Source organism: Balaenoptera ricei, chromosome 10 (genome assembly GCF_028023285.1).
Source record: "Balaenoptera ricei isolate mBalRic1 chromosome 10, mBalRic1.hap2, whole genome shotgun sequence".
In the NCBI taxonomy this organism is placed as follows: domain Eukaryota; kingdom Metazoa; phylum Chordata; class Mammalia; order Artiodactyla; family Balaenopteridae; genus Balaenoptera; species Balaenoptera ricei.
Genome location: NC_082648.1, coordinates 32,147,482 through 32,172,533, shown reverse-complemented (window position 1 = coordinate 32,172,533; position 25,052 = coordinate 32,147,482). Strand labels below are relative to the sequence as shown.

Below are 25,052 nucleotides of genomic sequence, written 5' to 3'. Positions count from 1 at the left end.
ATTATTCAGCCTGCTATAAGGTACAACCTATTGTTATATTGAGCTTCTTTGACTTATTTATTATTGTCGTTGCAGTATTACAGATGTCACCCATCTGACTATTCTGTGTTCAGAATTAGCGTAAACAGTAGTTTTAATGATTATGGTCTTAAAATAGTAGGATTCAGTGTAATAAAGAGTAATCAGGTATCCTCCTGTATTAGTTTTCTATTGCTTTATAAAAAATTATCAGAGATTTAGTGACTTTAATAGCACACATTTATTATATCTCAGTTTCTGTGGATCAAGAGTCCAGGCACAGCTTAGCTGAATTATCTGCTCAGATCTCACAAGGTTGTAATCAAGGTGTCAGTCAGGGCTATACTTCACACGTAGTTCTCACTGGCTTCCGCTAAGCTCATTCAGGTTGGTGGCAGAGTTCAGATCCTTGTGATTTTGTGACTGAGGTCTCCATTTCTTGCTAACTATTGTTAGGGGATTGCTTTCATCTCCTAAAGACATCCCTTTCTGTAGGCCATTCGAGACATGATTATTAGCCCTTTTCCTGCAATCCAGCAGGAGCTTGTCTCTCTGATGCTTCATCTTCTTTTAAAGGTGCACCTGCCTGATTAGGTCAGGGCCACCCAGGGTGATCTCTCTTTGGTCAACTCCAAATCAACTGGTTAGTAACTGAATTGGAAGTGATATCCCATCATATTTACAGGTTCTATCACAGTTAAGGGGCAAAAATTAAATATGGGTGTGGATCATTGCAGATCATCTTAAAACTCTACCTACCACACTTTCTTTAGAAAAATAGGTTTTCCTTACCTTGGTTTTGACCTTTACTTTGGATTTCTTGAGAGATGACAGAATTATGACTTATTTTAGTCTTTATGGTAGATAATTATTTTTTCTTCATGGTAAAAATTGGTTATCAGTAACGTATGTTCGTTTGTTTATAACCAGCATCTTCATCTACACAGTATCATACTTATAAAATATTATTTCCATTTCTAAGAAGCAGAGCTGAAATGACAAGTCTTTTTCCCTTCCAAAGAATGATTATAAACACAAGGAATATACACTTGGGATAAAGGATGTACTACTGTCATTATATAAAGTCATAATACCAGTTTTTCTCATGATGAGAGAGTTTAATAAACATATAGTAATTATTAAGCATAGAAAGAGACCTCCCCTTTTCCTCAAGAACACAAGTAGTTTCATCTTGAAAAAAACTTTATAGGAATATTTTTGAAAATTCTTTATATAACTAGGATGAGTATAATAAGAAAAATAGATGGTATTAGAAACCTATTGATCTCAGAGTTGAAATATCATCTAGTTATCACAATACTCTCATTCTGAGATGGTTTTCCTCTCCTTACTCTTCCCCTCTTGCTTTTTCTTCCACCATTCCTTCAAGTTTAAAAACAAAACTGAAGTGTTAATTAAATCTTGTAAATTGTAAGTATTAAAAATACTAATTCTATTGACCAAGAGCGATGACGCTTTTTAAACTTTGCTATTACCTATTACACAGTTAACAGTAACATCCATTACTTATATCCCAAACTCCAGCTCTTCTCAGGAAAGAGAATGGGTTAATGACTTGCTTGTGAAGGGCTGGAGAATTGTAGGGACCTTGGCAGCTCTCTGTTTTAGGTCAATATTTATACAGGAATCGGAGTGAAAGGGATTGGTGACAGTGGTAGTGCTAAAAAAGGGTTGTTGCCCTTTTCTGAGACTAATCCTGATTTGGTTGGCATATTGGCAGGAAACAGATGATACATTCAGACAAGATGATTGGGGAGAGTGTTGTAGAGGTTGGGCAGCATTAAGTGATGCTACAAAGGATGAGGCAGTACTCTGATGTTAGCAGTAGTAGGGGGACACCTATTGTTGTGGTGTCCTGATCGGAGGTGTGGCCTTTGTTAGAGGGATACAGCCCACACCAGGACCTGGCAGGGAAGGAATCAGGAGAATTAATACCCTGACCTCATTCCTCTCCTGCCCTACCATGTCCTATTCGTGAGTCCTACTGGAAGCTGAGGGCAAGGAAACCCATTGTTGTAGCTCATGACGGTTAGTCTCCTAGGGCACAGGGTAAGGTGAAGATGAGTGAAGAATACATCTGGAGGGGAAAACTAAAAAGTGTTTGGCAGAGATCTCTAAAATGGCTTGTGGCATCTTTCATCCTGCAAGACTAGGTTGTTCATTTAGAGGATAATGTCTTAGTTGGGAGGCCTACTTAGGTGGTGTCATAACATTAATAAAACATTCCTAAATTCTAGTAACTCATTATCCTTGTGCTTCTACTCCAAAATACTGTGTTACAACAAGGAACATATATACTTTAAGTATCTTTGTCTTTGTTTTGCCTGGACTGACCTTATTATCTCCCTTCTCAGCCTGGAAACGTCTAATCGCCTTTCAAAATCTAGGTCAAATATAATTTCCTGTTGAAGCTTTTCCTGTACCTATGCATTAGCCTCTGGCTAATCTTTATTCCATTTCTCCCTTGTATATAATATTCAATTGAGCACATATTTAATTTTCTTCTAGCTCTTTGTTTTTTTTTTTATCCTCTCCCTTGCCTACCCTCTTCAAGTTTTTTGTTTTTGTCTTAAAAGTCATTGCTTTACACACTATTTGACATTTAGTAGGTACTCCACAGGGATTTGTTGACTCAATGAAGTTTTCTGATGGCCTAGGATTATAGATATGCTACCACATACAGTAACCAGCAACAACAGAAATTTTATGAGCACTTTGGGCATTAGGCAGGTGGAACATGTCATCACTTAAAGTACCCCCTTTCCTTATTCCCTTAGTTTTTTGGAGTAGAAGATTTTATATTTCTGGGAGAGCTGCCAAAGAAAAAAGGCCCAGAGTTTCTAAAAGGATTAATTACAGGATCCAGAGGATTGGACTTTTCTCTAAATCCAGAAATTGGCTACTTTTTCCTTTATTTTGTTAGCTGTTGTGCACTATTTCAACGTAGTTCTCTGAACATCTAGTACTCAAACCCTGTGAAAGATACTAGTTTTGTCACTTAAGAGAGAGCTTCTCTCAACATGCAGTATCCTTAGTTGAAACATGGGGATAAAAATGTATGATACTTGGGAGTGAAATTCAGAGGAAGATGGCACAATGTCTCATCATCCTATTTCCCCCCACTTTTTCTCCCTAATTAGCCAATGCAGAACTGCACTTGAGGAAAATAAATCTTTGCTCTTCCAACTGGTTTGCAAGCCAGAGACTGAGTAGCTTAGTTTAGGAATCACAGTCTCAAATATTAGCAAACCAGTTCATCTGTACCATTTTTCAAGGTTCCACATACATGCGTTAATATACGATATTTGTTTTTCTCTTTCTGACTTACTTCACTCTGTATGACAGTCTCTAGGTCCATCCACATCTCAACAAATGACCCAATTTCGTTCCTTTTCATGGCTGAGTAATATTCCATTGTATATATTGTACCACATCTTCTTTATCCATTCATCTGTCTATGGGCATTTAGGTTGCTTCCATGACCTGGCTATTGTAAATAGTGCTGCAGTGAACATTGCGGTGCATGTGTCTTTTTGAATTATGGTGTTCTCTGGGTATATGCCCATTAGTGGGATTGCTGGATCATATGGTAATTCTATTTTTAGTTTTTTAAGGAACCTCCATACTGTTCTACATAGTGGCTGTATCAATTTACATTCCCACCAACAGTGCAAGAGGGTTCCCTTTTCTCCACACCCTCTCCATCATTTGTTCTTTATAGATTTTCTGATGATGCCCATTCTAACTGGTGTGAGGTGATACCTCATTGTAGTTTTGATTTGCATTTCTCTAATAATTAGTGATGTTGAGCATCTTTTCATGTGCTTCTTGGCCATCTGTGTGTCTTCTTTAGAGAAATGTCTATTTAGGTCTTCTGTCCATGTTTGGATTGGATTGTTTGTTTCTTTAATATTGAGCTGCATGAGCTGTTTATTTATTTTGGAGATTAATCCTTTGTCCGTTGATTCGTTTGCAAATATTCTCTCCCATTCTGAGAGTTGTCTTTTTGTCTTGTTTATGGTTTCCTTTGCTGTGCAAAAGGTTTGAAGATTCATTAAGTCCCATTTGTTTATTTTTGTTTTTATTTCCATTACTCTAGGAGGTGGATCAAAAAATATCTTGCTGTGATTTATGTCAAAGAGTGTTCTTCCTATGTTTTCCTCTAAGAGTTTTATAGTGTCCGGTCTTACATTTAGGTCTCGAATCCATTTTGAGTTTATTTTTGTGTATGGTGTTAGGGAGTATTCTAATTTCCTTCTTTTACATGTAGCTGTCCAGTTTTCCCAGCACCACTTATTGAAGAGATTGTCTTTTCTCCATTGTATATCTTAGCCTCCTTTGTCATAGATTAATTTACCATAGGTGTGTGGGTTTATCTCTGGGCTTTCTATCTTGTTCCATTGATCTATGTTTCTGTTTCTGTGCCAGTACCATATTGTCTTGATGACTGTAGCTTTGTAGTATAGTCTGAAGTCAGGGAGTCTGATTCCTCCAGCTCTGTTTTTTTCTCTCAAGACTGCTTTGGCTATTCGGGGTCTTTTGTGTCTCCATACAAATGTTAAGATGATTTGTTCTAGTTCCGTAAAAACTGCCATTGGTAATTTGATAGGGATTGCATTGAATCTGTAGATTGCTTTGGGTAATATAGTCATTTTCACAATATTGATTCTTCCAATCCAAGAACATGGTATATCTCTCCATCTGTTGGTATCATCTTTAATTTCTTCCATCAGTGTCTTATAGTTTTCTGCATACAGGTCTTTTGTTTCCCTAGGTAGGTTTATTCCTAGGTATTTTATTCTTTTTGTTGCAATGGTAAATGGGAGTGTTTCCATAATTTCTCTTTCAGATTTTTCATCATTAGTGTATAGGAATGCAATAGATTTCTGTGCATTAATTTTGTATCCTACAACCTTACCAAATTCATTGATTAGCTCTAGCAGTTTTCTGGTGGCATTTTTAGGATTCTCTAAATATAGTATCATGTCATCTGCAAACAGTGACAGTTTTACTTCTTCTTTTCCAATTTGTATTCCTTTTATTTCTTTTTCTTCTCTGATTGCCGTGGCTAGGACTTCCAAAACTATGTTGAATAATAGTGATGAAAGTGGACATCCTTGTCTTGTTCCTGATCTTAGAGGAAATGCTTTCAGTTTTTCACCTTTGAGAATGATGTTTGCTGTGGGTTTGTCATATATGGCCTTTATTATGTTGAGGTAGGTTCCCTCTATGCCCACTTTCTGGAGAGTTTTTATCATAAATGGGTGTTGAATTTTGTCAAAAGCTTTTTCTGCATCTATTGAGATGATCATATGGTTTTTATTCTTCAATTTGTTAATAAGGTGTATCACATTGATTGATTTGCATATATTGAAGAATCCTTGCATCCCTGGGATAAATCCCACTTCATCGTGGTGTATGATCCTTTTAATGTGTTGTTGGATTCTGTTTGCTAGTATTTTGTTGAGAATTTTTGCATCTATATTCATCAGTGATATTGGTCTGTAATTTTCTTTTTTTGTAGTATCTGTCTGGTTTTGGTATCAGGGCGATGGTGGCCTCATAGAATGAGTTTGGGAGTGTTCCTTCCTCTGCAATTTTTTGGAAGAGTTTGAGAAGGATAGGTGTTAGCTCTTCTCTAAATGTTTGATAGAATTCACCTGTGAAGCCATCTGGTCCTGGACTTTTGTTTGTTGGAAGATTTTTAATCACAGTTTCAATTTCATTACTTGTGATTGGTCTGTTCATATTTTCTGTTTCTTCCTGGTTCAGTCTTGAAAGGTTATACCTTTGTAAGAATTTGTTAATTTCTTCCAGGTTGTCCATTTTATTGGCGTAGAGTTGCTTGTAGCAGTCTCTTAGGATGCTTTGTATTTCTGTGGTGTCTGTTGTAACTTCTCCTTTTTCATTTCTAATTTTATTGGTTTGAGTCCTCTCCCTCTTTTTCTTGATGAGTCTGGTTAATGGTTTATCAATTTTGTTTATCTTCTCAAAGAACCAGCTTTTAGTTTTATTGATCTTTGCTATTGTTTTCTTTGTTTCTATTTCATTTATTACTGCTCTGATCTTTATGATTTCCTTCCTTCTGCTAACTTTGGGTTTTGTTTGTTCTTCTTTCTCTAGTTCCTTTACGTGTAAGGTTAGATTGTTTATTTGAGATTTTTCTTCTTTCTTGAGGTAGGCTTGTATAGCTATAAAATTCCCTCTTAGAACTGCTTTTCCTGCATCCCTTAGGTTTTAAATCATCGTGTTTCATTGTAATTTGTCTCTAGGTATTTTTTGATTTCCTCTTTGATTTCTTCAGTGATCTCTTGGTTATTTAGTAACGTATTGTTTAGCTTCCATGTGTTGGTGTTTTTTACGTTTTTTTCCCTGTAATTGATTTCTAATCTCATAGCGTTGTGGTCAGAAAAGATGCTTGGTATGCTTTCAATTTTCTTAAATTTAGTGAGAATTGATTTGTGACCCAAGATGTGATCTATCCTGGAGAATGTTCCGTCCACACTTTAGAAGTAAGTGTAATCTGCTGTTTTTGGATGGAATGTCCTATAAATATCAATTGAATCTATCTGGTCTATTGTGTCATTTAAAGCAGTGTTTCCTTATTAATTTTCTGTTTGGATGATCTGTCCATTGGTGTAAGGGAGGTGTTAAAGTCCCCCACTATTTTTATGTTACTGTCGATTTCCTCTTTTATAGCTGTTAGCAGTTGCCTTATGTATTGAGGTGCTCCTATGTTGGCTGCATATATATTTATAATTGTTATATCTTTTTCTTGGATTGATCCCTTGATCATTATGTAGTGTCCTTCCTTGTCTTTTGTAACATTCTGTATTTTAAAGTCTATTTTATCTGATATGAGTATTGCTACTCCAGCTTTCTTTTGATTTCCATTTGCATGGAATATCTTTTTCCATGCCCTCACCTTCAGTCTGTATGTGTCCCTATGTCTGAAGTGGGTCTTTTGTAGACAGCATGTATATAGGTCTTGTTTTTGTATCCATTCAGCAAGCCTGTGTCTTTTGGTTGGAGCATTAATCCATTCATGTTTAAGGTAATTATCGATATGTATGTTCCTATGACCATTTTCTAAATTGTTTTGGGTTTGTTTTTGTAGGTTCTTTTCTTCTCTTTTGTTTCCCAGTTAGAGAAGTTCCTTTAGCATTTGCTGTAGAGCTGGTTTGGTGGTGCTGAATTTTCTTAGCTTTTGCTTGTCTGTAAAGCTTTTGATTTCTCCATCGAATCTGAATGAGATCCTTGCCGGGTAGAGTAATCTTGGTTGTAGGTTCTTCCCTTTCATCACTTTAAGTATATGATGCCACTCCTTTCTGGCTTTTAGAGTTTCTGCTGAGAAATCAGCTGTTAACCTTATGGGAGTTCCCTTGTATGTTATTTGTCATCTTTCCCTTGCTGCTTTCAATACTTTGTCTTTAATTTTTGCCAGTTTGATTACTATGTGTCTCTGTGTGTTTCTCCTTGGTTTATCCTGTATGGGACTCTCTCTGCTTCCTGAACTTGGGTGGCTCTTTCTTTTCCCATGTTAGAGAAGTTTTGACTATAATCTCTTCAAATCTTTTCTCGGATCCTTTCTCTCACTCTTCTCCTTCTGGGGTCCTTATAAAGTGAATGTTGTTGCCTTTAATGTTGTCCCAGAGATCTCTTAGGCTGTCTTCATTTCTTTTCATTCTTTTTTGTTTATTCTGTTCCACAGCTGTGAATTCCACCCTTCTGTCTTCCAGGTCACTTATCCGTTCTTCTGCCTCAGTTATTCTGCTGCTATTGATTCCTTCTAGTGTATTTTTCATTTCAGTTATTGTATTGTTCATCTCTGTTTGTTTGTCCTTTAATTTTTCTAGGTCTTTGTTAAACATTTCTTGCATCTTGTTGATCTTTGCCTCCATTGTTTTTCCGAAGTCCTGTATCATCTTCACTATCATTATTCTGAATTCTTTTTCTGGAAAGTTGCCTATCTCCACTTCATTTAGTTGTTTTTCTGGAGTTTTATCTTGTTCCTGCATCTGGTACATAGGCCTCTGCCTTTTCATCTTGTCTATCTTTCTGTGAATATGTTTTTTTTTTTTCCCACAGGCTGCAGGACTGTAGTTCTTCTTACTTCTGCTGTCTGCCCTCTGGTGGATGAGGCTATCTGAGAGGCTTGATGGGAGGGTCTTGTAGTGGGTAAAGCTGACTGTTGCTCTGGTGGGCAGAGCTCAGTAAAACTTTAATCTGCTTGACTGCTGATGGGTGGGGCTGGGTTCCCTCCCTGTTGGTTGTTTGGCATGAGTCAACCCAACACTGGAGCCTACCTGGGCTCTTTGGTGGCACTAATGGCAGACTCTGGGAAGGCTCATGCCAAGGGGTACTTCCCAGAACTTCTGCTGCCAGTGTCCTTGTCCCCACGGTGAGCCACAGCACTCCCCCCCCCGGCCCCCTGCAGGAGACCCTCCAACGCTAGCAGGTAAGTCTGGTTCAGTCTCCCCTGGGGTCACTGCTCCTTCCCCTGTGTCCCGATGCACACACTAGTTTGTGTGTGCCCTCCAAGAGTGGAGTCTCTGTTTCCCCCAGTCCTGTCAAAGTCCTGCAATCAAATCCCACAAGCCTTCAAAGCCTGATTCTCTAGGAATTCCTCCTCCCGTTGCCAGACCCCCTGGTTGGGAAGCCTGACGTGGGTCTCAGAACCTTCACTCCAGTGGGTGGACTTCTGTGGTGTAAGTGTTCTCCAGTCTGTTAGTCACCCACCCAGCAATTATGGGATTTGATTTTACTGTGATTGCATCCCTTCTACTGTCTCATTGTGGCTTCTCCTTTGTGTTTGGATGTGGGATATCTTTATTGGTGAGTTCCAGTGTCTTCCTGTTAATGATTGTCCAGCAGCTAGTTCTGTTTCTTTCTTGAATGTTTTGAAGAAATATGTTTCTTCCCGTCAACCATCATTGTAATTAAAGATCCACCTGGGGGAATTTCTTTTTGTGGACTTGTGTTACATATTACTTATGCAGTGCCTGATCTTTTAGGAAAATAATTCAGCAAGGCCACTTATGGCCTAGCAATTCCCTCTAGCATGTCAGAATTTCTCTTCTAGAATAGAAGGTAGAGGGTTAAAGTGGTTCAGATTCTTAATGTGTGTCTACTAACTGGAATGAACTAGGAGAGAATCAAACAATGGACAGAAATTGCAGCCACTTTTTTGTGGTGACAAAGTGCCCTAACTTTTAAGAAATGGAAGGGAGGAAATTAGTAAGATATAATTAACATTAAGATATCAAGTTGAATACTTATATGTGTCGTCCAATATAATGGCCATCTACTGACAAATGAGATAAAGAAAGGCAAAAGATCTGTTCAGGGAACAGATTTATTGGTGTCCTGTAAGAAGAACAAAGGTGTTAATAAGGTGCCAAGTGTGCTAGTTACAGATAGCTGTAAGTGAAAGAGCCACACAAAGTGGGAATCAGGTCAGATTATTGAGTAAACTAGAAAATTACCACAATCGTGTGGGGATGAGATCAGAATAACTCAAGCAAAAAAAGAAGAGACAGTTTACAAAGACATTTAGGTAATGGAAAATTTTGTCATGTCTATGAAATTGTAGATTAAGGACAGCGGTGTTTTCTAACAGGGCAAGAGATTAGCAGTGACCAACTGCAAAAAGGAAGATATTTTGTGTCTTATTCTTTTTTTGTTTGTAGGGAAAAATAAAAATAACTTGACCAATCCCCTAGCAAAAGAAAGGCTTATGTCTTGTGATGATTTTAATAAAACAGGAAACAGAGGGATAGGAGAGATGAGGGCGTATGAAAAAGTCTGGAAAAACAAACAAAACTGCACGTCTTTAAATTAGAAATATAGGTTGGATTGCATGAATCTTTGTACTTAGGTTAATGAATGATGTTAGCACTACTTTTCTAATTAAAACAAAATTACGGGTGTCTGCACAAGTCCTGGGAGGTTATAAATTTTATTTATATGCATTTATTTATTTTCCTTAAAGCAACATCACTTCAGTAACTACAAGTCATTGATTAGTTATTAGTCAAAATTCTCGTCACTAGCGTTTAATCAAATTTAGTATAGTATGAGGACAAAATATGCCATAACAATTTAATTCTGCTTTTTAAAAGAACCTGTTACTCGGGTACTTGGTTCTTTTCCATTCTGAATGAAATTTCCTTACTGGCTATATGGAGATAGTAAAAATGATAAAATTGTTGAAAGAATAAAAATTCCCATTTTGGCTTCTATTGTACTCTGTGCTGATATGAATAGCAGGATAATGAGGCTTGATTATTTATTACTATAAAAGGGTTAACTTTGGGATTATGACTTTTCATTGCAAATGGAGGTATAACATTATTCAGCTTGATTATCTCTGCATAGCAATGTGTATATATATTTGTATATATATGTACACATATATCTAGGTAATGTTCACTGTTGTATTATACTTCTATTTCTGACATAACAGTTTTACATTTAATTGTTCTAAAGACTCAGCATACCCAAAGGGTATTTTGAAAGATATGACAATAGTTTGGAAAGACAAAGAGTAAATCATGATTATTTAACATGCTGGAAGGCCCAGATGGATTTAAGATATTAACGTGCCTTATGAAGGAACCAACATGGAGAATTTTCAAGTGGTGCTATAACAGCAACAGCAACAACAACGACAACACTTTATACCTATGTTGGCTTTCATTGCCACACATTATCTGATTTATTCAAGATGCTGTGATGTGGATGTAGTGACTGTTACCATTTGATAGATAAGGAAACAGGCTAAGAGAGTGACTTGCCAAAGGTTACAGTATGTGTTAAGACCTGTGCAGAGTCTGAGATTTTACCCTATTTACAAGTTAACAAGCTAGTCTTTCACTGTTTCATGTGTAGTGGCAGAAGACACAGGACTCCTGAGTTGGAGGCAAAGGACTTTTATTACTCACAGTACAGTAAGCATCATGAGTCTCATGTTGATTTGAACTGCTTCCCCATCCCCACCCCCTTAATCCAAAGGAGGCAATGCAGGTAGAACTATTACATGGTTGCTGTGCAAGCAGTGGCATATCAAGAAACACCAACCTTCTCATCACATGGAAAAATATATATATTTTTATTTCTTTAATATCTATTGATATATCTTTAGTATCTATATGAGATGATGGAAGTTCACTGAGCTGTTGTGGTTATCATTTCATGATGTATGTAAGTCAAATCATTATACTGTACAGCTTAAACTTGTATACAGTGCTGTATGTCAATTATATCTCAATGAAACTGGAAGAAAAAAAAGAAACACTGGACTTGGGGATTCATTGTTTTTATTGTTTATTCACTATTTCCATTGCTTTGCTGAAGCAAGCCAGCTCTTTGTCAGGTGGAAGACATTATCCCTAAAGGTTGCTTGCTGCAAATGCAACCTTGAGAAGTGATCCATGAAAAGAGTAGTCAGGGTTTTGCATTCTTGGCATACTCAGCAAGGATGTGCAGGGATGCTCAGGTCTCATGGTGGGATGCTTCTTCCAATAATATGTGGCAGAATTAGACCTTAAATATAGTTTTACTGTATCATGACTTAAATTCTAGCTGAAAAGGAAGCCCTTTTCCCCCAGATATACTTATCTTATTTTTCTGTCTTATCCAGGACATCTTGCAACTAGTCCTCGTAGCTTATTTGATATACTCAGTTACTAAATCCAGTTATGATTATTATTGAAGGCAGAGAACAGATAACAGGGCCCAGTTTAAGGAAACTTACTGGTCTTAGTCTCAGACTCTCCTCTAGTCTTCACTAGTACTGCCACTGCAAAGAGCCATAATAATGTTTTCATAAAGGAAGTTCCTTGTCCCTATGGCCACAGTAGCATTTGCTATAAAAACTGGAGAGAATAATAGGAACTATAAGGAAATGTGGATGAGTGGTGTAACTAATGATGGATATAAGGTGTGACAGAAGTAAAAGGTTGTTTATTGATACCTCTTTTAAGTCAGGGTTTTGCTTTTCCTAAGGAAATAATTAAAATAGAGTTTGAAGTTAGAAAGAACTTAAGGAATATTAAATCCAGACTCCTATATTCATTTTATAGAGTAGAAAATTAAGACATAAAATTGTTAAATGGTTGCTCAGGATCAAGTTTCTAGTAACAGAGTAAAGTGATGGGGCAAAAGTTAGATTATTGTGATAATCACGTGCCCAGTATTGGATTGTTACTCCCCTTTAACTAGAGCAGTTTATAGGAGTCAGTCAGTAACATTTGTTGAATTACTTTTATGATTGAATAAGATATATTCTCAGTCCTCAAAGAATTCATTTACTAGTGATCAATAAGAATTCAATTTGATATCTATTATTCTAAAATCTTGTACAAATTGCATAGATTAATTCAAGTTGGGTGGGGGGAAGGGAAAGCTTTATAAATGTACAGATATTTGAGCTAGGTCTTGAAGAATTACAATGAAGTTTCTATGCAGAGAAGTGGAAGTCCAGCATTCCAAGCAGAGAGAGAACCACATACATTGGCATGGTGAATGAAAGTATATAAGTTGATCAAGAAATGATCAGTGGTTTGATGTAGCTGAGTGTAACTAGATTTGAGAGTGGAATTGCAGGCAGAATCCAAATTAGGAAAATCTTAGATACCATGCTAAATACTCTGGACACTTTTGGGGGGCAACTTGGTATATGAGGTATAAGAGGAAACGATGAGTTCAGAAATCAGAATCAGTTAAAAAAAAAAAAGGAATGTCACAAAAGCCAACTGCTGAGAAATACGGTATTTGAAGGGTAGCAGAAAATGCCACCCCATAATATGACGTAAGGATTGTTTTGAGCTGAAAGCAATTAAAAGAAGCAGATATTTGCCTAAAAGCCCATAGCTTTTGTAAAGGTATTCTGCCTCTGTTCTCTACGAGGAAGGACAGAAGTTAATTACCAGAGACTGCATGAAAGTATCCTACATAACAAACCTTACTTAATTAGCCCCTGTCTTCCATTAGTTCCTACATATATTTATATTCCCACAATTTGCTGTCCTAGAAACTCAAAGTCCTTCTTCTTTTTGTTAAGATGCTATATAAATCCAAGTTGTAACCACTCTTTCATTTACTCATCACTGAATATTCCCATGTGTATGCCTGATACGCGAGTTAATAAACTTCTATTTGTTTTTATTTTGTTAATCTGCCTTGTCAATCTAATTAACAAGGTCCCAAACAGGAGAATCTAGAAGGATAGAGGGAAGAAGTTTTTTCCTCCCCTACAAGTTGTAAATAGGATCAAATGTGTCAGGTAGGATGAAGACTAAAAAGGGTCCATTGTATTTGGAAATAAAAAGGTCATTGATGCCTTCTGTCTAAGCAGTTTCAATAGAGTGTGAGAACAGAAGCAAAATGGCTGCTTTCTGCTGGTGGAAAGATTCAGGAAATGGATACAACATTTGTTCATGTCCTTTTATCTTAAATCTGAATAATTGACAGTTTGTATCATATTCTGTTTCAAACCTTCAACCTTCTCAAACTAGTTATAACAAATTACATTTATTTCTGTATGACTCTTCATGGGTTTTCCCTTTCAGATCCCACCCTATTGGTCAATGGCCCACAAAGGATAAAAGGTTACATACCTTATGCTAAGGAAAAAAACACATTATCTAGTGGAACTGTCACTATTTTCCATAACAGCCTCATCCTACCTACATTCATTTCCATTGTAACTTTTTTTTTTAAATAAATTTATTTTATTTATTGTTTATTTTTGGCTGTGTTGGGTCTTCATTGTTGTGCGCAGGCTTTCTCTAGTTGCGGTGAGCAGGGGCTACTCTTCATTGCATTGTGCTGGCTTCTCCTGTTGCAGAGCTCGGGCTCTAGGCTCACAGGCTTCGGTAGTTGTGGCGTACAGGCTTCAGTAGTTGCGGTGTGCGGGCTTCAGTAGTTGTGGCACAAAGGGTCGGTAATTGTGGCTCACAGGCTCTAGATCACAGGCTCAGTAGTTGTGGTGCACGGGCTTAGTTGTTACACGGCATGTGGGATCTTCCCGGACCAGGGCTCGGACCTGTGTCCCCTGCATTGGCAGGCGGATTCTTAACCACTGTGCCACCAGGGAAGCCCCATTGTAACGTTTTAAAAAAACCCATCTCCATTAGCAAATTACTATTGTAGATAGAACCCACATCGTTATTGGCTTTTATAATATAATACTGCTGTGTAATATTAGAATCTTATCCTAAATATTTATGACATAAGTTTTATGCATAATTGTTTTTCTTTAAGAGGTACTTTCAAATATATCTAGTTGTATGATTACACATTTTAAAAAGCCTGCAAGGCTTTGTTACAATTTCTTAGTATTAACTGAAATGTTAACCCTCATTATTTCTTAGTGTTGGGATTAGATGAGTATGTTTATTGTTCTTATTTTTATATAAAAATACTAAGAAAGAAGATATTTATAAATTTTTAAAGTAATAAATGTCAGATTTTAGTTTTAGTCTTCTTTTTCCCGGGAGGTTGTTATATTTTGTCTATATATAACATCAAGTTATAGTTTTTAAATTGAAGTTTGTAGCTATGTAAATTTCAAACTCTTTACATCATTAAAGCAGGTTAATTGGCTTGGGTTAAGACTTCATCTGAGAATTCTTGATTTTAGTATAAATTTAAGGATTTGGAGAGTTTAAAATCTGAATTTTTGAAGGGGAATTGAGACGGTGAATATATCTCTAAACTTTGAAATGTAGTCAGCTTCCAATTATCTGCATGTGCCAGAGACCATCCCCTCCTAGGTGGGATTTTCTTAGTCCTGCTGGGAAATTGCCCTTGCCTGCATCCAGTAGAAAAGGGTTCCACCCATCTTGTTGGTTTTTAAAGCCACTTTGTCTCCCCACCCATGCAGGTGGTGTGATTGCATATCACCCGTCTTTCAAATGCACTCCTCCTTAGAGGTTAGGAGATTAAGTTCTGAGTGACATTGGCATTCTAAAATTGGCTGTAATATCTGCAATTCAAATAGTACTTATTCTTTATGTAGAAATTAAATTAAAAGTATTTTAATAGCCAAATAAATTAGCTTAGTATTTTAATAGCCCATGGTTATAATCATTTACTTAAAATTAATGAGGCACTGATTTCAAACAGTAGTCATTTTCATTTAGATAGTTGTTTTTATGTTTTTCTTTATTATTACATGGAATTTATTAAACTTCACAGTGCAGCTATAAATCAGGGAGAGAGCAGAATCCTGGTGTAAATGAGGTAGCTTTCAGGAGACAGAACAACCTGGGCTCAGATATGACTTTATGGTGGAATGCAAAGAGTTAGGTGAGAGCTTCTGAAAGGAGTGAAATCCAAACAGAGGTCGAAAACATAAGATGTTCAGGCTGGAAAAGTAGTTGCGAATTGAGAAGGAAGAGTGTCCAGGAGAAGAGAAAAACATATTTGAAGGCATAGAGGCTAGAGGGAGCACACTTTGTTAGTGAAACTTCTTAAAAATAAACCATCACCACCACCACCATCACTAACTAAAATCCTTTGATGCAAAGATGGACCATGGCAAGAGGAGATTATAGAGCGATTTAAGGATATACTACAGGGTTTTAGGCAAGGTAGTGATCAACTTCATATTTTACAAGTATCACTGATATTGCAATCTGTGGAACAGATTGGTGGGGGCAAGATTTGACGCAGGCTGACTGGTGATGAGACTTTTGCAATAATCCAAGTAAGAGATAATGGTGGCTTGATTAGGGTGGTATTGATGAGGAAGGAAAGAAAATGATGAGCTATTTCCAAGATAATTAATAGCTCTTAGAGATAGATTAGGTGGATGGAATAGGGAAGAGGGAATAACTGAGGCTGACTCTCTTGTTTCTAGCTTTCCAACAGACAGGATGGTGATTCTTCCAAGGAGGATGGGGGATTTGGTTTTCTCCCCATGACTCTCCTGAGGAGGATGGAATTTATGATTTTTATCCCCATGAATGGATGAAGTGAGACAGGAGAAGGGAAGTTTGGAAAGAAGGGAATATTAACTTTGAGAAAGACCACTCATCAAGAAAATGTGGAGCCAGAAAGCCAAAGCTGCTTACTACCATGGGCTGTTTTTATAGTCCATGGATGTAGCTTCTTGTAAGAAACCCATTTGTTTTATTTGTTATAATATCATTTTATCTTTATAACAGTATATAAATATTATTTTCCTCTTCCCATTTTGTAATATAGTGTTCTTCTCTCAGCATTAGATCTGAAAGGAACCTTGGAAATGATAGTTTCTGTCAACAGGTGAGGAAATTGTAGCTCTGAGAGAAGACCACATGATATCTGTGGAGTGAGAGAAGTAGTAGAATCCAAGTCTCCTAAAGGCCACTTCATCACTCTTTCCATAGTACCTAGCCAGCTCCACATTGATTATTGCATTCCATTAAAACAAATAAATGAAGTTGAAGACTTTATGGAAGAAAAACATCATTATCACAGAAGAAGGTGAAATTGCATAAATAAATATATTCTTTACTTAACACTTCTTTGCTAATACAGAATGCTGTTTAAGATAACCAGGGTTACAGAAATTCAGTCGCTTCTCAGTATTGCCTTTCCTATCCTTCCATTGACCTTCCACCCTGAAGAATTGGCAAGGGTTAAAACTCGGGTGATCTGGACTTAGGCTTAGCTTTATCTCTAACAGATAGATGAACTCGTTCTGCTTCTATAGATCTCTGTTTCTGTATCTCAGAAAGTAAGATCCCTTTAAAATCCTTTCTATTTTCTCTCTGTATTGTTTTATATTTTCCATTACTGGTTGTCTTTACTTTCTTCCCTAAACTGCTTCTCCTTCTCCATGGCAAATAGGAACCTCTAAAATACCTAAGTACCGTTAAGTCAGTGACGTGTATGTCTAGGATGGTCCTGATTATGGAGTGAGTAGAATAGGGCCAGATTTTGCTTTGTTCTGTTAGTAACATATCACCATATTTACTTTCCTTCTTTGAAAAACAGGCCTTGAAATCAGGAAGATAAGGCAAAAGAGGAAGGTCCTAGAATCTGAAGTAGATGAGGGTTGGGTGTAGGGCAGGTATAGCACTGTGGTCTTCCAAGTGGACAGAGGACACCCTAGGAGATGTAAATGATGATTCAGTGGTTTTGGAGAGAAAATATTAGAAGTTTTATTTGTTTTTATTTTTAATTTCTTTATTTTCACAATTCTGCTTTTGTGTATGTCATAATATATGACAAATCAATATAGTACATGCATATATTTACAAATGAATATATATATTCATTCGTATTGTATGTTGTGTGATTATGCTTAAACATGTTAAGCTAACAGAAGGTTATGGTCAAATAAGTTTGGGAACCATTAGTGAAGAGTTTGCAAAAAAGGTGAGTCACTGGCATCAAGATAAATACCATGTCCTTAATTTCTCATTTTTGGATATCATCCTCTCTGGAAATAAAGAGAAGAAATCTAAAATAAAGATAACAACAAATAGCATTTTGGTAGTTTAATTTATTTAACTGAGTCTTTTATAGAGTTGAGGAAAGGTATTCACCCACAAAAATATTTAATTTTAAGATTAATTTTACTCTTGTTCATGATTTTTTTGGGGGATTAAGTAACTCATATTGAAATTGACAGTATAATTTAACTTATTTAAACTTTTCAACTCAAGGAGTAAGTACTAGATTACATTAGTGATTTTAAAAGATTTGCTAGGAATTTCAAAATCCTACTTCTTCAGTTTTTTTCCATTTATTTTGTCTTATTTTATTTTATTTTTTCCTGATTTTTTTCTCACAGAATAAGACCACAGCTTGCCAAAGAAAGGATTGAAGGTTGCCATATTTGTACATGTGTCACACCGGGAGAACCTCAGGTCTTCCTAGGCAAAGATAAAGCTTTCACTTTTGATTATGTGTTTGACATTGACTCCCAGCAAGAGCAGATCTACACTCAGTGTATAGAAAAACTAATTGAAGGCTGTTTTGAAGGATATAATGCTACAGTTTTTGCTTATGGACAAGTAAGTACCAAATTATTTTCATAGAAGCTGTAACTTTTCAGAAGTGTCAATTCAATTGCACTTTCACTTCTGTCACTTGAGATTATGTTATTAAGATCAAGTATCCATTTTTCTCTGTTCTTTTATTCAGACTGGAGCTGGCAAAACATACACAATGGGAACAGGATTTGATGTTAACATCATTGAGGAAGAACAGGGTATTATTTCTCGTGCTGTTAAACACCTTTTCAAGAGTATCGAAGAAAAAAAACACACTTCCATTAAAAATGGACTTCCTCCTCCAGATTTTAAAGTGAATGCCCAATTCTTAGAGGTAATAGTCTAATAGAGTCATTAGTTTCCTTTAAATCTTGTTCTTAAGACCATAGCCCTATGATTTTATACTCCTGCTTCCATTTTATTGCTTGGCATATTGTGTTCAGTAAATGTTGAGTAAATTAGCATTAGGTTATAGGTAATAGCAACAAGAGATAATAGGTTATAAGTATTCCTTACTTGTTAGCATTTAAGATTATAAACACTTGACCAGTGTCCACAGAGTAAAACAATTAATATTGTTTATTTCAGATTTTTTCTTTATCTGAGAATTACTGTTGTAATGTAGGCAGGCTCACAAAGTACTGGGAACACAGTGACTGAGACCAAAAGGGAGGGGGAGATTGTGAGGAATAATAGGATTGATGCTGTAGCACTAATCTGGTGGCAGAAGCTGGTATTCCTACAAGGATAGGCAGATGTTTTGATGCAATGTGCAAAGGTTGGGGCAGGTATGGATTTAGGGAAGTCTATGCTGGTGGGAGGGACATACCAGTAAGAGGACATCTAGGATTTGAGCAATGTTACACTTGGGTGGACAGTGCCATTATAATTCTGTAAACTTGGTCCAAAGAGTGTTCTAGTCTAATTGTAATCTCGATCACCAGAGCTAATCATTTTGATAATCGATGAAACATTTTATTCAGCATTATATATACAAAATAGAAAACTTAATTCAAATTAACATCAGTTATCTTACTGCTGGTTTTAATGGGCATTCCAATTTAGTAAAAACCAAGAATATAATTATGTGTTTCTACCAAAAGAAAGGTAACTAGTGATGGAAAAAGGGAAGAAACGGTGTTCTTCAATCTTCCCTTTCTCCCTCCAAATTTTATTAGGCATTGTGACTTTAAGCATATTGATAGAAAAATAGTTGTATGCATCCTCTTCTAAGGTGGTAGCACAATCTTGTCAGCCTCTATTAATACAGAAACTATATTGCCGACCTTGCAAAAATACTATTTATTTTTAGGCACACTAAGAAGGGTTGTAGGGCAAAAGAAAATATATTTTTAGTTCAAGTAGTAAAAATTATTAAAAACTTCCCTAAGCTTAGGATTTGTTTACATTTGATACATATTTTTTAGTATTTGCTTGTATTTATTTATATTTATTTATCTCTTGCAAAGGATTAGTGGATGATTTTAGCTAGTCTTTAAATCATTAGTCATGATTAGGTCTTTTACTGTTCTTACCCTTGTAAAGAAATCTGGCATTTGTTTCTATTTGTGATCATTTTTATGTTTTATTTTGAAGAAATATATGTATTTGGAAGAACTTTTAAGATATGTTTGAAAGATAACATGCAATATGTGTTATTACAGCCATGAGGCAATTTCTGCTAACATTAAACTTATAATATTTCTTTTTGATAGCTGTATAATGAAGAGGTTCTTGACTTGTTTGATACCACTCGTGATATTGATGCAAAAAATAAAAAATCAAATATAAGGATTCATGAAGATTCAGCTGGAGGAATTTATACTGTGGGCGTCACAACACGTACAGTGATTACAGAGTCCGAGGTGACATTTATGTTATAGTTAAAATAGAGCGTGTTTGGGGAATTCCCTAGTGGTCCAGGGGTTAGGGCTCCACGCTTCCACTGCAGGGGGCATGGGTTCCATCCCTTGTTGGGGAACTAAGATCCCACAAGCCGCGCAGCATGGCCACAGGAAAAAAAAAAGAGCATGTTTGGCTTTATTTAATAGTCAGCTCTGCTGCTCATGATATGAAATTTGTATCCTTGAGTGTAACATGGAGTTAAAATCTTCTTCATTTTTTTCCAGGATTTTATTATTAAAAATGTAACAGTTTTGATAAAGTCAGTGCATTTATTGTAACATCAAAAGAATCTAAGGCATTTTATGTACAATTTTCTTTCACACCTAGAAAAAGAGGGTTAGATAATTTTAAGTGAAGGATGAGGCCACAGTCCTTTTGTACTTTTTGCTGTAACATATGTAGGCCTGTATCATGGCTCCTAAGGAGAGACATGAGAAAAGTTACAATGGGGAGTTCCCTGCGAGGCCAGTGGTTAGGCCTCCACACGTTCACTGCCATGGCCCTGGGTTCAATCCCTGGTCAGGGAACAAAGATCTGCAAGCCACGTGGAGTGACCAAAAAAAAAAAGTTACAAAAAATAAGATACAGAAGAGCCTGAGTAATTCCAGTTATTGCTTAGTTTGTTCCAAAGTGTTCTACTATAATAGTTTTGAAATAGAAGCTGCAAATGTCAGCAAATGGCAAACGGTGGAATCTCAGTATTTTCTCCTATTTAAAAAAAAACCAACACTATTATACTGAGAAGTTCAGCTCAAAAAGTGCCTGTGAATAAAATAATAAGAACATCTATCTTTCACATCCTTTAATATGGTGGATTTTAATCAGTAGCTCAGATTTCTGATTATATGGACCTAGTCTAAGTATTGTTCAAGTAAAACCCCTCTTTCTTTCCCTTTTCTAGATGATGCAGTGTTTGAAGCTGGGTGCTTTATCCCGGACCACTGCTAGTACCCAAATGAATGTTCAGAGCTCTCGTTCACATGCCATTTTTACCATTCACTTGTGTCAAACCAGAATGTGTCCCCAAATAGATGCTGTGAGTTATTGGTTCTAATTTTTTAAGCTTTCAGATTTCATTTCTGTAAAATCCATGAAAATATTCAAAGAGAACATCTGTGCCAAATTTAGTTTGTTTAATCATTCCTTTTCCAATTGAGATGTCCCTGATCTTGTTTAAGCTAAAGCTGGCCAACCATGTAAAATTAAAAATTGAGTATATATGTCTGCAATAGCCAGAAAGTATGCTGTGGCCATATGGTAATGGATGTCATTACTTGGGACCGTTTGCTTTTGAGGGCTATATGCTACAAGTTTCTCTTCAACACAGGCAAAGCCTCAGTTGATAACAGTTAGGTTTTGACCTTCTTTGACCTAACTTTGTCTAAGCTTCTAATTGCAGCAGGCATTTTTGTACTTATATTTATTTGGCTACATGCCTATACTTGGCTATATGTATACTGAGGGCAAGGTGGGATGTGGGATTGAAGGATATTTAGTGTCACATTAATAAAATATTTTCAATTATTTTCCTCAATTGCAGGAATGTGCAACTGATAATAAGGTGATTTCTGAATCATCACAGATGAATGAATTTGAAACTCTGACTGCAAAGTTCCATTTTGTTGATCTGGCAGGATCAGAAAGACTGAAGCGTACTGGAGCTACAGGCGAGAGGGCAAAAGAAGGCATTTCCATCAACTGTGGACTTGTAAGACTAAAGCTAAGGCTTTGTGCTGAGAATATAACAGGGCTATTTTATTGTCCTTTTCCCTTTTGCAATACATAATACCCAAGTGGAAATCCTTCATGCACTGAGCTGAGAAATGAAAGTTGCTGTAAACTTAGGAGTAATGCATTGAATTTTGACCTCCTCAGGCTGTCAGCTTTTTTCTCCTTTTCACATTGCAAATTTTCTTCATGTGTAAAAATTTAGTTGGATTAAATTTTATGATGTGTGCATAAAATAATCTATGCATATATATAATAGAAATAATTTAAAAATTCTTCTCACAAATTTACTGTTTTAATATTAAACATTTTATGGGATGACTTTCAAAGCAGCTTTTTTGCTAACATTATGTGACAGACTTTATTTTGGAAATTACAATCAAATGTTTTTTAGTAATGATTGTTTCAAAATGAGAACTTTTCTAGATTGTATTAGGAATTAACTTTAATACCATGCCATCTAGTGGTGTTTTTGATTGGAAAACACCTTGTGTTTGAGTTAGCCTAAAGCTTCTATTACATGGAAGACAACGTTTTAGAACCACATTTTTATGTAATAAATCTTTTCTTCCTATTGATTTCATTAAAAAGTTGATTCTTTGTTCCTGCTTAAAAGTAATGGTGTCCTAAATTTCTGTGATGCTGACAGCATCAGGACAGATGTTTTCTGCTTTGCTTCCCTCCCTTTCTTCCTAGAGCAGGGGCTCCAAGCTTATGGTCATTTTTTTGTTTATTGCCCAATATTTACTTTTATATGATTGCAACCCTTCTGTGGGGGAATTATCAACTGAGACTGATTAGAGAGAGCCAGCCTTCCCAACTACCCATCTTGATGCTCCCACCATATAGTTGAATATGTGTTAAAAGAAGTGAGCGACCAGGATCCTGGACTTTGTGTATTGTTTTGAATATCTTAGGAGATAAAATCATGGTGGTATTTACATTTGTGCTGTCCGGAAAAGACAAAAGGCATTGCTCTGTTTTCCTGTTCAGGCTATTGAAGCATGTTCAGACACGTGGTAGAGGTTCATTCAGTGTGGCCAGTGGTTAAAATTGCAGACTCTGGAAAAGGGGGCCTAAGACACAGTGTGATGCTGATGCACTCGCTGCAGGATCCATTGGCTCTAACAAAGACATGGTTTTGCATTACTGAAGGCGAGTGTGACCAGCATTTAGGAAAATGCTTATGCTGTAGGTGCTGGTTCAGTGACGGTAGGAAAAGTAGTAGGGTGTGGCAGGAGGAGTGACTAAACAGTTCTGTAATTTGACTTAGTTTTTAAAATATTGGATGCTTAGCACATAGATTCATTGAATTTCTTAGATTCATTGAATTTCTTAGATTCATTGAATTTCTAAGTGTGGCTATACTTGCATTAGGAATACCTTGTTCAGAGATATCATACTGATATTTTTATTGTGGTTAAAGGAAATTTTGTTTTCCCATGAGGAAGCTATAGTACAACAAGAAAGTTTATGAAACTGTTAAACTAGCAAACAATTTGTTTCTTCATTGAGTTGAGGAGAAGAATTTGCAACATGAATTGGCAGTTTTGTGGGGTATACAACATGATGCTCTGGTAATACTAGGAATGGTCAGAAGTCATCAATCTTATAACATTTCTATTTCTAAAGAAAATCTCTGCATAGAAGTTTAAGTATTTGTGAATTATGGGTATATATATGGCATTAAATTTTGAGTGGTGTCAGTTTTTAGTAGTTATGTGGAAAGCTCCAAGTTTACTTTATATTTGAAAATACAAATGTAAAACAAAACCAAACACAAATGTTCTCAATTCTGCCATGGCTTCATATTATTTTCTATAAGGTTTCATTATTTAAAAGTGTTATAATTAGTAAATTTTTATCATTTTTTTCTCTCTCTTTCTTTTAGTTGGCACTTGGCAATGTAATAAGTGCATTGGGAGACAAGAGCAAGAGGGCCACTCATGTTCCCTATAGAGATTCTAAGCTGACAAGACTACTGCAGGATTCTCTTGGGGGTAATAGGTATGCATAAGTGTTTATCCTCCATATTCCTGAATTTCAGTTATTCATTATTTTTAAAATAAGTTTGTAAAGTGATTTATAAGAACTGTTTTTACTGTAAAGCAAATTAATAGGATGAGGAACTAATAATTATTAAGTGCCTCAAATGTGTGAGTGCTTTTGCATGTTGTTATTTCACATGTTTCTTATAACACCTCTTGAGGCAGGTGTTATTATTCCTATTTTATAAATAAGGAAATTGAAATCCAGAGAGGTTAAGTAATTTATTCAGTCACTTAGCTTATAAATGAAATCCTTGGCATGTGCTCTTTCTCTATACCATTGTTTCAGTTTTAAGTGCTTGGAACATAGTTGATGCCTAATAAAATTTTGTTGAAAAGTAAATGCTGTCTTCTAAGTAATTAAAAAGTAATTTAAATATTATTGATTTTCTTTACAAAGTCTTCTAAAAATTAAAGATTTTTTTACATTTGAGAAAAAAATTTAAAATGTTAATTGAATGAAATATAGGGTGATTGCTGGTTATTAACTTTGCCAGAATCACTGATATTCCTCCTTTTCTGTACTTTGCATCATTCTGATATGTTTCATCAGCTAAATGTATTCTTTTGGTAATGCATTCCTTTTTATAAGCATCAGAATGTTGGCTTTAAAAGTGGTAACTTTTTTGGCATTTAAATTCAATCATAGCACAGTTCAACAAGTTACACACAACTACAGTGAATCTATTTTACAGTGTTTTCAACGGTCTAACATCATGTTTACTGATGCTATAAAATGATCATTGGGTGCTGTAAAATGATCATTAGATGCTGTAAAATTAAACTTGCAGACTTTCTTTTTGAACAACTATTATTCAAAGAATTTTGATAATGTTAAATTTATTTAGGTCTGAAGTTGGATGGATTTAGAAATAAAGTTTTGTTTTATAGAATTCAAGAGTATCATTTTGATATTCCTTCTTTTCGTATAATATTGGCATTGTCTTAACTCATCTGTCTTCTAGCATATCCTTTGTATTGCTTCCACTGTTACGTATTTCTTACTTCTGGTCTATATTTTCATTCTGACCTTCAATATCAATCTGGGTCTTATTATAACGGGACAAAAATTTTTGTTTTTTAAGCCAAATATAAATTTTTAAAGTTTGTTAAATTGTAGCCTTTTCCTGTGTTTATTTCTTAGCTTTATAATACAGCTTCGTTTTATAACAAAGCAGAGATAGTAAACATCTTCCCCTTACAAGTGTCAATACTTTTGAATACTTCAGTATTTCTGAGAGTTTGCTTGCCCTGTAACAATCTAAGATATTTGCACTGTGGGTTTTGAATCCCTCTTGAGTTTTATCTAAGCTATAGCTAAAGAGTCTCAGATGTTCCTCAC

The 25,052-nt window shown here is 35.9% G+C and overlaps 1 protein-coding gene across 13 annotated transcripts in view; it reads left to right on the top strand.

Moving 5' to 3' along the window:
* The window catches only part of KIF21A (kinesin family member 21A), a 175,125-nt gene that overhangs the window by 80,053 nt on the left and 70,020 nt on the right, over window positions 1-25,052 (top strand). For all 13 annotated transcript variants that reach the window (XM_059935635.1, XM_059935634.1, XM_059935633.1 and 10 more), the window contains exons 2-7: window positions 17,828-18,050; window positions 18,181-18,363; window positions 19,745-19,894; window positions 20,836-20,970; window positions 21,475-21,642; window positions 23,554-23,669. In XM_059935635.1, the coding sequence (XP_059791618.1) occupies window positions 17,828-18,050; window positions 18,181-18,363; window positions 19,745-19,894; window positions 20,836-20,970; window positions 21,475-21,642; window positions 23,554-23,669 (975 nt within the window). The remainder of the gene's footprint in view (window positions 1-17,827; window positions 18,051-18,180; window positions 18,364-19,744; window positions 19,895-20,835; window positions 20,971-21,474; window positions 21,643-23,553; window positions 23,670-25,052) is intronic.